General features: G+C 47.5%; 1 protein-coding gene and 1 long non-coding RNA gene across 11 annotated transcripts in view; one reads left to right on the plus strand and one right to left on the minus strand.

Annotated features, from left to right (window-relative positions):
• Positions 1–11,428, plus strand: part of PFKFB3 (6-phosphofructo-2-kinase/fructose-2,6-biphosphatase 3) — a 90,621-nt gene extending 79,193 nt beyond the window's left edge. For 4 of the 9 annotated variants that reach the window (XM_061638275.1, XM_061638278.1, XM_061638272.1 and 1 more), the window contains 4 exons: positions 814–878; positions 4,181–4,386; positions 5,877–5,899; positions 9,117–11,428. In XM_061638275.1, coding sequence (XP_061494259.1) covers positions 814–878; positions 4,181–4,386; positions 5,877–5,899; positions 9,117–9,118 — 296 coding nt within the window. In that variant the 3' untranslated portion in view covers positions 9,119–11,428. The remainder of the gene's footprint in view (positions 1–813; positions 879–4,180; positions 4,387–5,876; positions 5,900–9,116) is intronic. The other 5 variants (XM_061638273.1, XM_061638277.1, XM_061638274.1 and 2 more) reach the window with 5 other exon arrangements.
• On the minus strand, positions 3,011–5,762 carry LOC133390200 (uncharacterized). Of its 2 annotated transcripts, none has more exons than XR_009764337.1 (3): positions 5,607–5,762; positions 4,367–4,576; positions 3,011–3,460 (listed from the first exon to the last, which is right to left on the minus strand). It is a non-coding gene; the product is annotated as an uncharacterized LOC133390200 (long non-coding RNA). The 2 variants fall into 2 exon arrangements; XR_009764338.1 differs by having other exon boundaries at positions 4,367–4,607.
• Positions 11,429–12,299: the final 871 nt, after the last annotated feature.

Consider the following 12,299-nt stretch of genomic DNA (forward strand, 5'->3'; position numbering starts at 1 on the left):
TTGGAATACGTACACTTACAAGGTTTGCAGTATAAAACTGCGAAATTAGGGCATGCACAAAGTTTGCTTACTTTGCACAAGTTATATATTAGATGTCAGAACACTGCTTTTCTTTTGCAGAATGTAGGTAACAGAGGTGAATCTTGATGCACAATTTAGCACAAGAGTGCCCAGCCTTGATTATTACCTTGCATCCTCTATTTAATTTTTTTTCTTTATTTTTATTTTTTTGCAGTTAGAACAGAGGGCTTAGCCTAAGAAAGTTGGCCTGTGTCTCACTCAAATGCATTTCCGCCCCTTTGGCTCCTGCCAGAGTTGCAGACACCGTGCCTTACCTTGACCACAGTGCAGATGGGTGTGTCAGACAGTGCCTGTATGTTCCGTGCCAGTGCTTACAATGTGATCCTTCGGACTGTTACCTGATCAAAGAAGAATCTCATTTGATTTAATTGTAGAAATCTTAAATGAATTAAATTTGTTTGTCTTTGTATATGGACGACATAAAGCATTCTTGGTTAGCTAACGCATGTTACCTATATTTTGCCACAGGGAATTCACAGTGTGTGTGTGGGATGGAGTGTCTTTTTTTTTTTTAATGGTGTTTTCCGCTTAAGCACTTGCATGAAATAATGATGAAACTTTTTTAAATGTATCTGATTGTCATTGGGTCGCTCTTCTTTGTTCCCCTTTTTGAATCAACCAAAACGTTCTGAATTGATTTTGGCTAAACATAGTAATTGACTATGTCCCCCTGGATGCCTTCTCTCTCCCCCCCCCCCGCCAACCCCCTTTCTCTTATCTCTCTTCTTCAAGGTTGCAGAGTTGAATCCATCTGTTTGAACGTCGAAGCTGTGAACACCCACCGGGACAGACCAGAGGTGAGGGCCCTCTGGCCTCCTGTTGGGGGCTCCTCCTCTTCCTCTCCCCCCCCCATCCCGTATCATTGCAAAGGAGTTGGGTAGACACCTGCATTTTAGAAAACCACTCAAAGACAGACTCCCTCTTTTTGTAAGCAGTGTTCATGCCTGGTCGTTTGTGGTGGTGGTGGACTCAGGAAAAATGCTTACCTAGCTCTGCCTGAGTGTCCAAAGTGCCTCCTGTATAGAAGGGTGTGGCTGTGTGTTTGTGTGTGTGTGTGTGTGGGTTGTACTTAGGGGAAGGGCCGTAGCTCTGTGGCGGAACATCTGCTTTGCATGCAGAAGGGCCAAGGTTCAATCCCCAGCATTTGCAGATAGAGAGCTAGGAGAGAGCCTTGTCAGGAATCTTTTTTTTGTTTCTTGAGAGCTGCTGCCAGTCAGTGTAGACAGTACTGGGCTAGATGGACCAATGATCTGACTAGAAACAAGGCAGCTTCCTATGTCCCATTCCAGACTGCAGGAAAGGCCCCCGCAAAAGAAAAACAACCTCTCCCCGAAGGAAACCAGCAAGCCTGAGAGATGGCCTTCCGCCTAGCCATCTCCCTGACATGCAAGTTTTCTTGTACGGAGGGGATTGTTTCATTTTTTCTTTAAATGCATGATTCAGTCATGTCAATCTCTCTGGCAATCTGAAGGAGGCAAGGGTTTTCTGCTCCCTTGCATAGTGGGCCACTGGGGCTTTCAAAAAGTGCTCTCTTGCTCCCTCCACCAAAGTCTTGGAACACGGTGTTTGCTTCTTAGCCTTTCAGCCCTTTCTAAAGAAGTTTTTGCCTCTAGGCAAACCTCTGTCGGCTTTTTATTCTTCTGAAAGATGCCCAGGCTAGCCTGGACGTACTAATTAGAAAGTCTCTCGGGTGATAGAGGAGCAACTCGTAGCCGGGCACCTTTTGGGGGCTCCAGACTTAAATGCAAGGATGGGGAACCCCAGGCCTGGGGATGAAATGCAACCCTTCAGTCCTCTCTGTCTGGCCTTTGGAACTCTATCCAGGCCACAGCCCTTGCCAGAGCTTGGAAAAGTTACTTTTTTTGAACTACAACTCCCATCAGCCCAATCCAGTGGCCATGCTGGCTGGGGCTGATGGGAGTTGTAGTTCAAAAAAGTAACTTGTCCAAGCTGTGGCCTTTGCCAGCCCATCTTCTCACCCTCCTTGAGCGTCTGGGGGCCGGGGTTGGCCTGGCTGGACAGTATCTTTGAGCTCTGATCATGCCTCTTCCTTGTCTGAATGGGAGGATCGAGGGATGAGTGTGTGTGTGCTCACGTGTGTGGAAATCAGCCTTATAATCAAACTCGCATTCATTGCCCTGCCCATTTTTGCCCATGGCCCCACCCGCCAATGGCATGTGGCCCCCAGAAGGGGATGTGGCCCTCTGGCTGCAAAAGGTTCATCACTCCTGCTTAAACAGAAAGTGCCTCTAGTCGGCATGGAGTGCTGCAAACTGCCTTACTGAGTGGCATTTGAGCCTGTGGCAACAAGTGGTGCATGGCCCTCTTCGGAGCCCTCCAAGGAGGAACACAGAGGAGTCCAGCGATGGAAAGGGCTGTGCTGCTTTCAGGGCTGATTTTTTCTGGGCAGATGATGAACCCGGGTCTAATGCCTATTTGGAGTCATGCAGGGGAGGGAGAGGGAGGTCTCAGGCCTTCAACAATTGTGTGCGATGGAAGTCCGGTTTTAACAAAAATAAAATGGGGTGCATGAGAGAGAAGGGTGTCACATATACACACACCACACACATTCTGTTGAGCCTCTCTGAGCGAATTGACCTCAGGGAACAATCTGGGGAGTTGTGTCAAGTTTGGCCCTTGAGAGGTCCTGGCTGTATTTCTTGCTGGCTACAGCTGTTTGTAGTCCGCTAAGGTAGTTATGGACTTTAAGAAATTTCTGGTTCATTGCTGCTGCTGGCGTGTATTCAAAGGATTTTACCAGGGCTGGGTTTTTTAATTTTTTTTTTTTTAAAAAAATGTAACTTTGCTAGGCACAGATTTGAAGGGAGGGGGGAGTTGTTTTTTAAAGTCCAAAAGAGAGGCTGTAGATGAGGCAGAATATTTGTTTATTTATTACATTTGTATACTGCCCCATAGCCGAAGCTCTCTGGGCGGTTTACAACAATTAAAATATAAAAACAAATATACAAATTTAAAAACACATATTTAAAAGCCAATTAAAACACATGCTAAAATGCCTGGGAGAAGAGGAAAGTCTTGACCTGGTGCCGAAAAGATAAGTGTTGGCATCAGGCGCACCTCGTCGGGAAGATCATTCCATAATTTGGGGGCCACCACTGAGAAGGCCTTCTCAGAATAGAATGCATAAATGTTGTATTCCTAAGCACATCTGCATGGCATCCTAAGAGTGGGTGAGAATCTGCTCTTCCGTGGCTTCCTTTTTTGGCTTAGTACTTGTCGCTCTGAAACGTGCAAGACTCTTCACTGCGGTTTCTTTGGATCAGGCAGCAGCTTCAGGTTCTCCAAGGTAGCTGCTGATTCATAACCTTGTTTTCTTCAAAATGCTGCAGGGGAAAAAACCCCTCTCTTGAGGCTGAATCTAGAAATTTAAGATCTCATTTCAGGTCATAACATTTTTTTGACAACGGATGTGAAGCTTCAAATATGGCCCCCCAAGCCTCTGCATCTGGCCCTCAGGATTCTTCCCACACCACAGCCGTTTCCCCAGCCACGCCCCCTCTCCTGAGGCCCCACCTCTCAGGGCTGTGCCCCATACCACACCCTCCTCCCCAGCTTCACGCCCTCATTGCGAGTTTTCACCAGGCTGGAATATGCCCTTGAGGTCTGGTCGTGCTTTCCTGGTGTGTGTGCGTGCGTGTGGAAACTAGCCTGCTGTACGAAGATCAAATTAACATTTGTTGCTCCATCCACTTTACCTCTGGCCCCACCCACAACTGGCACGTGGCCCTTGGCACGTGAGAAGGGAGTGAAGCCCTCGTGTCGGAAAGGGCTCCCCACACTCTTGCTTTTAGAAGTAGGGTGGGCCTTGTTGCGTGCATTGTGTGACAAGAGGGCTGTAAGGAATTTCGATAATAGTAACTCTCATTCTTTAAATTGATTTCCCAATTTCCTGATCTCCACTCCCCCCACTCCTTGTGTTTTCCCCTCCCCCTTTTTGGTGTGTTTTGGCAGGCCAATCATAACCCATCGTGTGTGTTTAGTTCTTGGTTTTATTTTTCAATTGCTTCCTTCCCCCATAACTTTCTCCTCCTTCCTTACTTTTTCTCCCCCTTTTATCTTTGTCTCGCTCTTAATTTAGGATGCAAGGAAGGGATCTAGCACCCTCCTGAGGCGCAATAGCGTCACCCCTCTAGCGAGCCCAGAGCCCACCAAAAAGCCTCGCATCAACAGCTTTGAGGAGCATGTGGCTGATGCTGCTTCTGCTGCCCTGCCCACCTGTATGCCCCAGGAGGTGCCCACCCAGGTGCCTGGACAAGTTGGTTACCTTCTTTTGTCGGTGTCTTTGTGAGTGTGAGGTGGCGGCGGCGGCGGCTGTGTGTTGTGACCATTGTCATTGCATGTTTATTTCATCCTGCTGCTTTAAATCTTGGGAGGTGGTTCTTTTGTGTCGCTTATCCATTTTAGATGGCAGTACACTCTCTCTTTCTCTCAGATCAGTCGTCGTTGGTTTTATTGATTGACTGCATTCATCTTTCTTTAAAAGAGATTGGGTTGTATCCACCGTCCTGTCAGTGCAAGGGTTACTGCTGGCGCAACGGGATTTCTCTTCCTCTTCTCCCCCCCCCCGTGCACCTCCTAAATCTGTTCCAGGGGTTCCCCCCACCATCTGGAGCAGATTTGGGGAGGGCGTGGGATGCATATGAGGGGAGCAGAGGGGGGCGGGTCCCATTGTGGTAGCAGTAATCCTTGCACAGATGGGACATGTTAGCTGAATACTACCTATATGCGGAAGCATTTGCATGGAGTTTGGTGTGGATTCTCAAAATAGCGTCGTCCCAGCCTCCAAAACTTTGAAACAATGCAGTCTTTTAGCGTGTGTGTTAGCTTATCTTTCTGCTCCAAGCCTTCCATGATTCCTATCGTTTTATATTCTTTTAAGACAATTGCGGTGTCATTTTAATGCAGAGCTGGGGAGCTTGTGGGACTCTGAACTCCAGCCATCACTGGCCATGCTGGCTGGGGCTGATGGAAGTTGTAGTTCCAAATGACATTTGGAGGGCCAGAGATTCCCCACCTCTGCTTTGGTGAGCTATAGTTATTTAAAACATATAAAGCGCCTACAATTTTCTAAGGTACGTATATTAAAACGCCCCTGCCTGCAAACTCACAATCTAATACACAACACAAAAGGAAAAAGGAATGGGGAGGGCAGAGGAAAGGAAAGCAAGCAAGCATTGGAGGATCTGTTCCTTCATTGGCTGATGGATGTGGCCAGGTTGGTCTCCCCCTTGGTGTTATGATCTACCTGGTGGATATTGGCCTCTAGTTCCCGGGGGGGGGGAGGGATGGGACTTCTTGGAAATGCCTGGAGGAACCCTCTGTATGTTAGCAGGAAGCCCTAGTCTAGCCTTTCCCAACTAGTGGGCCACCAGATGTTGTTGGACCACAATTCCCATATTTCCTGACCGTTGGCAATGCTGGCTGAGGCTGATGGGAGTTGTGGTCCAACAACGTATGGAGGCACACTGGTTGGGAAAGGCTGCCCTAGTCTGAGAAGTACCAACCTTTGCTCTCGGTTGCTGTGTCAATCCCTTGTTGTAGGAACCTGAGATTCTGGAGGCTCTCTGCTGAAACGTGTTTACTGCTTTTTGCATGGAAGCCAGTTGGATGCTGAAGTGCGTGGCTTTTAAGTCCTTCAGTCCGTCTCTTCCTGGAAATCTGATTAACCCTTCTTTCTGAGTTTTCCGTTTCCTGTCATTACCCTTCTTTCCACACCGTTATTGATTTCTTTTCCATTTCTCCCCCCCCCTTTCTCTCTCTCTCTCTCTTTACAGCCTTTCCTGGGGAAGGCCTGCCTGTAAGTATCTTCTTGCGGGTTGGCCTCTTTATCTTTTATCACCAGGCTGGCTTTTATATTCCTTTTGCTACTACGAATCTGTGCACTTAGCTTTCCATGCGCAACTTACCCCATTGGTCCTCAGGGCAGCTTTTCTCTCCTGGGTGTGATAGGAGCATAGAGGAAGCCGCCTTATACCGAGTCAGACCATTGATCCATCCAGGGTGGTTCTGTCTGCACCGCAGGTCGCCGCTTTGGTGTCCTTGGGTGCAGTGGTGCGCATGGAGCCTCTGAACCCCTAACCCTTGGGCTTCTCGTCCCTTCAGCAGTGCCTAGAGCTGGAGGAGGAAGTTGGGAGAGTGCTGCTCTTCCTTTTTTTATGCTCCCAAATCGTTGGCTGTGCTGGCTGGCGCTGATGGGACTTGCAGTTTTAAACATCTGGAGGGCGCCAGTTTGGGGAAGGCTGAGTTGGAACATAAATTGCGCAGTGTGGCTGGAAAGGATCTCTGCTGGAGAGCTGCTGTCGATCAGAGCAGATGGACCGATATGTTTGGACAGGGCCGCTTTCATATATTCAGGTTCAGCTGCTGAAGCGTTAATGTCGCTCGGCCTCTTTCTCTGTTGCATCTTTTGAGAACTTGAACCGCTTTTGTCTGGTGCAAGGTCACATCTACACACCATACGTTTAAAGCCCATGGCTCCCCACCCCCAAATCCTGGGAACTGTAGTTGGTTAAGGGTGCTAGGAATTGTCGCTCTTTGAGGAGTGAACTACAGTTCTCAGAATTTGGGGGTGGGGAGCCATGTGTTTTAAATGTATGGTGTGGATATGAACAAAGGGCCCCCCTTAACACATTCCTTTTACATAATCAACAGTGCAAACCTCTCTCTCTCCTTTCCCTCCCTTCCATGCTGAAAGATGGCCTGTTTGTCACTTTTTCAAACCTTTCGCTTTATTAATATTTCCAAGGTAAAAATGGTTTGCTGCTTTGCTTGTTCTGCTTTCCCTCAGCCTAACCTCCTCTCATTGGAGTGACAGCTACGGAAGGCTATCTTTGTGTGTGTGTGTGTGTGTTTTTCTGGGGGCAGAGAGGAAGTGCACCTTCAGCCTGTGCTTGTTCAGCTTCCTGAAAACTTTTTTTTTTGGGGGGGGGGATGTGTGCAATATGCTTGTTGGCACCAGCGAGCAAAATAGTCCCTCTAAAAGTGGCTGCTTCCCTCCCCCAAAACGTTGCCATTTTTAAAAAGCTTGCGTGTGCCACTGGGCATTGTTTTATGTCCCGATATCCTTTTGCAGAGTTTGCATTTAGCTCAGTCACTAGAAAGCAGTGTCTGCAGGGTCCCCCCACCCCTAGAGCCTCTCTTTGCAACTTCAAGGGTCTGAGTAATCCAAAATTAGTTCAATGAGCTAATTAATACAATGGAAAGCAGTTTAAAAAAAAAAGTTTCACCAAATCCAACATGACCAGGAAGCTAAAGCTCTTGTCCTTCAGTGTTTAGTGTAACTTAACACCCGGTCTACACATGTGTCAAAATGACGTGGCAGAGTGGACTTTACCACTTGAATCTGCAGGTGGCAGGTGCCTTTTTTTACATGCCACCCAACATGGGAAAAGCCCCTTCAAGTAGAAAGCTAGCAGATCATGGAGGTAGTTCTGCCCCAGCCCACTAGCATCAAAAATGTCACCTCTACCCCCCCCACCTCTTGCAGTGTGAATGTGGTGCATTGTGCCCACCTTAGGACTCTAATTACTTTATTGTGTTTCATGTGTCCTTAAGGTGAGAGATTTGATCTTGCAGCTGTAAGGGGGCTGCAGTGCTTCCCTGCAGCATAGCATGAAACTCAAGATGCACAGGTCTTTTCCAGGCAATTAGGATGGAATGTAAAAAAGCTCGGGGGTGGCCTTTTACAGACCCAATTCCCTTGCGAGTGTTGTAGAATCATATAGTGTTTTTGTAATGTCCTCATTTTTTAAGAAAACAAACAAATGCAAGGTGAACAGCAGAGAGCAAGCAGGGCCATTAAGAAGTAGTGCTAGCCTTTGTATAGTAGTAGCCTCCATTTCCCCCAGAAGCAACAGCATCCCCTTCGGGGTTGCTGCTTGCTAGCAAAATCTTAGGTCTTCATTTGCTGTGTTCCAGCAGTTTTAAGTAGTGTCAGTCCAACCTCTCCCCACACTGTCCCAAGCAGTTGGAGTTGTGTTCAATAGCTAGTAGTTACCAGCCATCAAAATGTGTTTGATGAATTCATCATACCCCATTAGTTACACAACAGCCTAGAGACAGTTAGCTTCTTCATATGATGGCAAAACCATAGCTGTTCTACTAGAAAAGACCAAGGCCACATCCACACCAGACCTTTATTCCACTTTAAACAGTCAGGGCTTCCCCCAAAGAATCCTGGGAAGTGTTGTTTGTGAAGGATGCTGAATGTTATAAGGAGACTCCTGTTCCATGACAGAGCTCCAGTGGCCAGAGGGATTTAACAGTCGGCCCCTCTTCCCAGAGAATTCTGGGAATTGGAGCTCTGTGAGGGGAATACGGCATCTCCTAACAGCTGTCAGCACCCTGTGCAAACTACACTTCCCAGGATCCTTTGGGGGAAGCCATGATTGTTTAAAATGGAACAAAGGTCTGGTGTGGATGTGGCCTTGGCCCCATGCATGGTGACAAGCAGCAGTGTACCAGCCTTCATATAAGTGAGGAAGGGCCATAGATCCGTGGCAGAGCATCTGCTTTGCGTGCAGAAGGTCCCTTGTTCAATCCTTGGCATCTCCAGGTAGGGCTGGGAAAGACTTCTTCTCTGAAACTCTGGAGAGCTGCTGCCAATCAGTGTAGACAAAGCTGAGCTAGATGGACTTAATGGTCTGAAGGTATAAGGCACCTCCCTATGTTCCTGTGGGCCGTAGCAATGCAGGTGGAAGTGTCGATGACACCACTTAAAAGTCTCCTTCAGAATTCAGACCGAGGGACTGACAGGAGTTGAGGGTGCATGATGAATGAGAATCCCGTTTGTCTTCCAACTTGACTTGTTTTCTTCAATGGGGTCATTGTGTGCCCTGTAGCTTCTACCTCCCTGGATAATGTGACTTCCTTGGTGGCTTTTCTCTGGCTGCCCTGCCTGCTGTCCACATGCAAAGGATGTTCTGCTTCTCTTTGCTCCTTGTCTCTTCCCCCCCCCCAAAAAAAAAGGTTAAGCTGTCGGCTCATAAGGGTTGTTCTGTCTCTTGTGCTTGCAGAACCTGAACAGCTCCCTCGCGCAATCTTGAATTTCTCCCTGTGATGTTTGGGGAAAGGGAAAAAGCACAGATGGAAGGAAGTTGAGCTCCGTCGCGTTGCCTGGCTCCGAAGCTTGCATCTGCCGTGTGTCTCCGTTCAACTCCAGGCCAACCCTTGTTGACTGTCTCCATCACTGATCATCTGCCTGCCTCTCGGACTCAACAAAATACTGGGTTTTGGGGGGCTGCCGGGGGGGAATACACACAGAGAGAACATCTCCTTAGAATGATAAAAATGATGGATCCGACACTTGATCTTTAAACTGTTTCCCCCCCCCCCCATTACTGTTGCTCCCATCACTTCCTCAGATTCTGGTAGACTACATGGCAGGTCCTAAATTACTCCTTTGCAAGGCCGTGTGTTCCAGGTTGTTTTTGTTGTTGTTGCTATTATTATTTCTGATATGACACAGTTGCCTTGGAGTGAAGAGACGGACACTGTGCTGCTCTCAGCCTATGTAAATAAATGGGTGGCGCCGATTGTTGCTGGCGTGTGTGTGTACGGAGGGCTGTAGCTAGGAATGGGAGGCATAAAAGGACCTCTCCCTTGTTTTGGGGGGGGGGACCTACTTGTCTGTTTTTAGCGTTGCCAGTTTGGATCTCTTCATCTCTTCCTACCCCCTACAAGCAGGAAATCGGTGGGGGTCACCTGCAGAATCCATGGCTGTGTTTGTGTGTGGGATTCTGCTGGGGTTTTCTAACAGCTACCAAAAAACACAAAACTCTCCCACTTCTTTTCCCTGGCTGTGTTAAAAGGGCATGCAAGGACTCCCCCATGGCACAGCTATCCTTTTTCATCGGCCTGAGGGACCTGCATTAGCTGGTGTTGAAACCGCTTGCGGAGACCACAGCAGCCAGTTCAAGCTGGGATGGGTGTGAGAAGTAAGATACAACAGGTGTGGTTTGAAACTTGTCTATGTACTGCACACAGAAGGGTTGAGTGTCAGTTCTGAAGAGCGTATGCACGCATTGTACTCTGCAAGTTACTTCCCCAAATCCTTTGCTTCCTTCAAATGCTTCACCCATGCGGGACTTTTTAAAAAAAACCCAGCTTAACGTACGTCATGGATAAGGCAGTACAGGGTTAGCCCTGCAGATGTTGTTGGCCGTGCTTGCTAGGGCTGATGGGAGTTGGAGTCCCACAACATCTGAAGGGCACCGGGCTGGCTACCCTTGGAGTAGCAGGCAAGGCTTCCAGAGACCGAGTGAAGTGACTCCAGGAATATGGCAACTACTGGGTGGATGGGTCAGCTTCAGAAAGGTGCATAGCAATGCCTTGAGCGCCTGCCTTGGCATACAACAAGCGCTTTTCTGTGCGTGTGGTGGTGGTTGAAGATTAAGGCTGTGCCAAAGTGAATTGCTTTTGGCTGTGTCTGACCGCTGGAAAGAAGTAGACCTACTGAAATGAATAGACCTGGCTAACTGGGGTCTGCTCATCAGGTCTGCTCTGAGTAGGACTTCCATTGGATGCAACCCATTTTCTCTCTGAGTTTGGAGTGCATGTATTGAGATTCGTCCCTGCCCCTTCAGTCAAGGATTTTCTCTCCTTTATTTTTTTTTTTGAGAGGAACAGCGACTTTATTTTGTACACAGCACAGCAAGCGCGTACCCTCCCGCCTCCTGACCCAGCTAGATAAACAAGGTGTGGTTTGCATTTGCCTACATCTTGTACCCTGTGATAAAATACCTACTACACAAACTCGCCTTTTGCTTGGTTTTATATAGAATGAATTGAACAAATATTAATAGGGTTCCCTGGAACAAAAACAATCATTTTTGCTTCAAGCAATTTGAATAAAAGAAGGAATATGTGGACTAGGGGTGGGTTGGTGTGCTTGTTTGTACGTGTGCGTGTGTGTGTGGTTCGTTGATTGTAGTAATCTCTCACTGGAAGGAAGAGCAGGTCATAGTCGTGATAGCTACAGCCTGAGCAGGAAAGGCAATTTAAAACCACACCAACAATCTCATTCTCAGATTGTGTTTTTTCCTTTGATACTTGAATTTATATTTTTTATCATTTTTTGTAATAGCGAAGTGCTATTTATTTATTTAACTGAAGTCGCAGAGCTGAGAGGAGTTCCTCCTCTCCCCCCCCCCCCCCGGACTTGTGTGATGCTAATTCTGTATATATGTACGTATTTGGAATACTTGGGGTTGGGTTTTTGTTTTCGGCCTGAGATGGAACCGTTTCAGCTTGTAAAAAAAGGTCTGCCTTTTGGAAATTTGTACATTTTGCAGCTGCTGGACCAATTAAAAATCTTCTTGAAATAGAAGCCTGATGGCTTGTGTCTGTATTTGGTTTGCAAAATCTTCCCTCGCGTGGCGGTATTTGTAGCTGTGGGTTTTGCTTCCCGTGTTCTGTTGTCTTCTGGTAACGACTAGGAGCCTGCAGCCAAACATTTTAGCTGGCTATTTCAAATCGGAATCGTTATTTTATTAAAATATGGTCCCACTGGAAAAGTTACTTTTTTGAACTACAACTCCCGTCAGCCCCAGCCAGCGCCATGCTGTAGTTGTAGTTCAAAAAAGTAACTTTTCCAAACTCTGGTCCCCACCCTTCAGTCAAAGAGCTCAGTGATGCTCTTTTATCCTCGCAACAACCCAAGGAGGCTGGAGAGATTGTGAGCGGTCCAAAGTCACATGGTGACTTTCATGACTCAGCAAGGATAAGAACATAAGAAGAGCCTGGTTGCTGGATCAGGCCAGTTGCCCAGCTAGTCCAGCATCCTATTCTCACAGTGGCCGGCCAGATGCCTGTGGGAAGCTTGCAAGCAGGACCTAAGCACAACAGCACTCTCGCCACCTGCAGTTTCCAGCAACTGGTAGTCGGAAGCAGTGGGGTTGGAACATAGCCACTGTGGCTAGTAGCCAATGATAACCTTGTTCATGTATTTGTCTAATCCTCTTAAAGCCCACCAAACTGGTGGCCATCACTGCCTTCTGTAGGAGCAAATTCCAGAGTTTAACTGCGTTATGGTCCAACATTTAGCTTCCTTGGATGTCCCTGAGTTCTGGTGTTACGAGAGAGGGAGAAAAGCATGCATAATTATATACACCTCTATCAAGCCTCCTCTTTCGTGCCTTTTCTCTTAAACTAAAAAGCCCCAAGTGTTGTAACCTTCTCTCATGGGGGAGTTGAACTTC

The sequence above is a fragment of the Rhineura floridana genome, chromosome 8 (genome assembly GCF_030035675.1).
Source record: "Rhineura floridana isolate rRhiFlo1 chromosome 8, rRhiFlo1.hap2, whole genome shotgun sequence".
Classification (NCBI taxonomy): domain Eukaryota; kingdom Metazoa; phylum Chordata; class Lepidosauria; order Squamata; family Rhineuridae; genus Rhineura; species Rhineura floridana.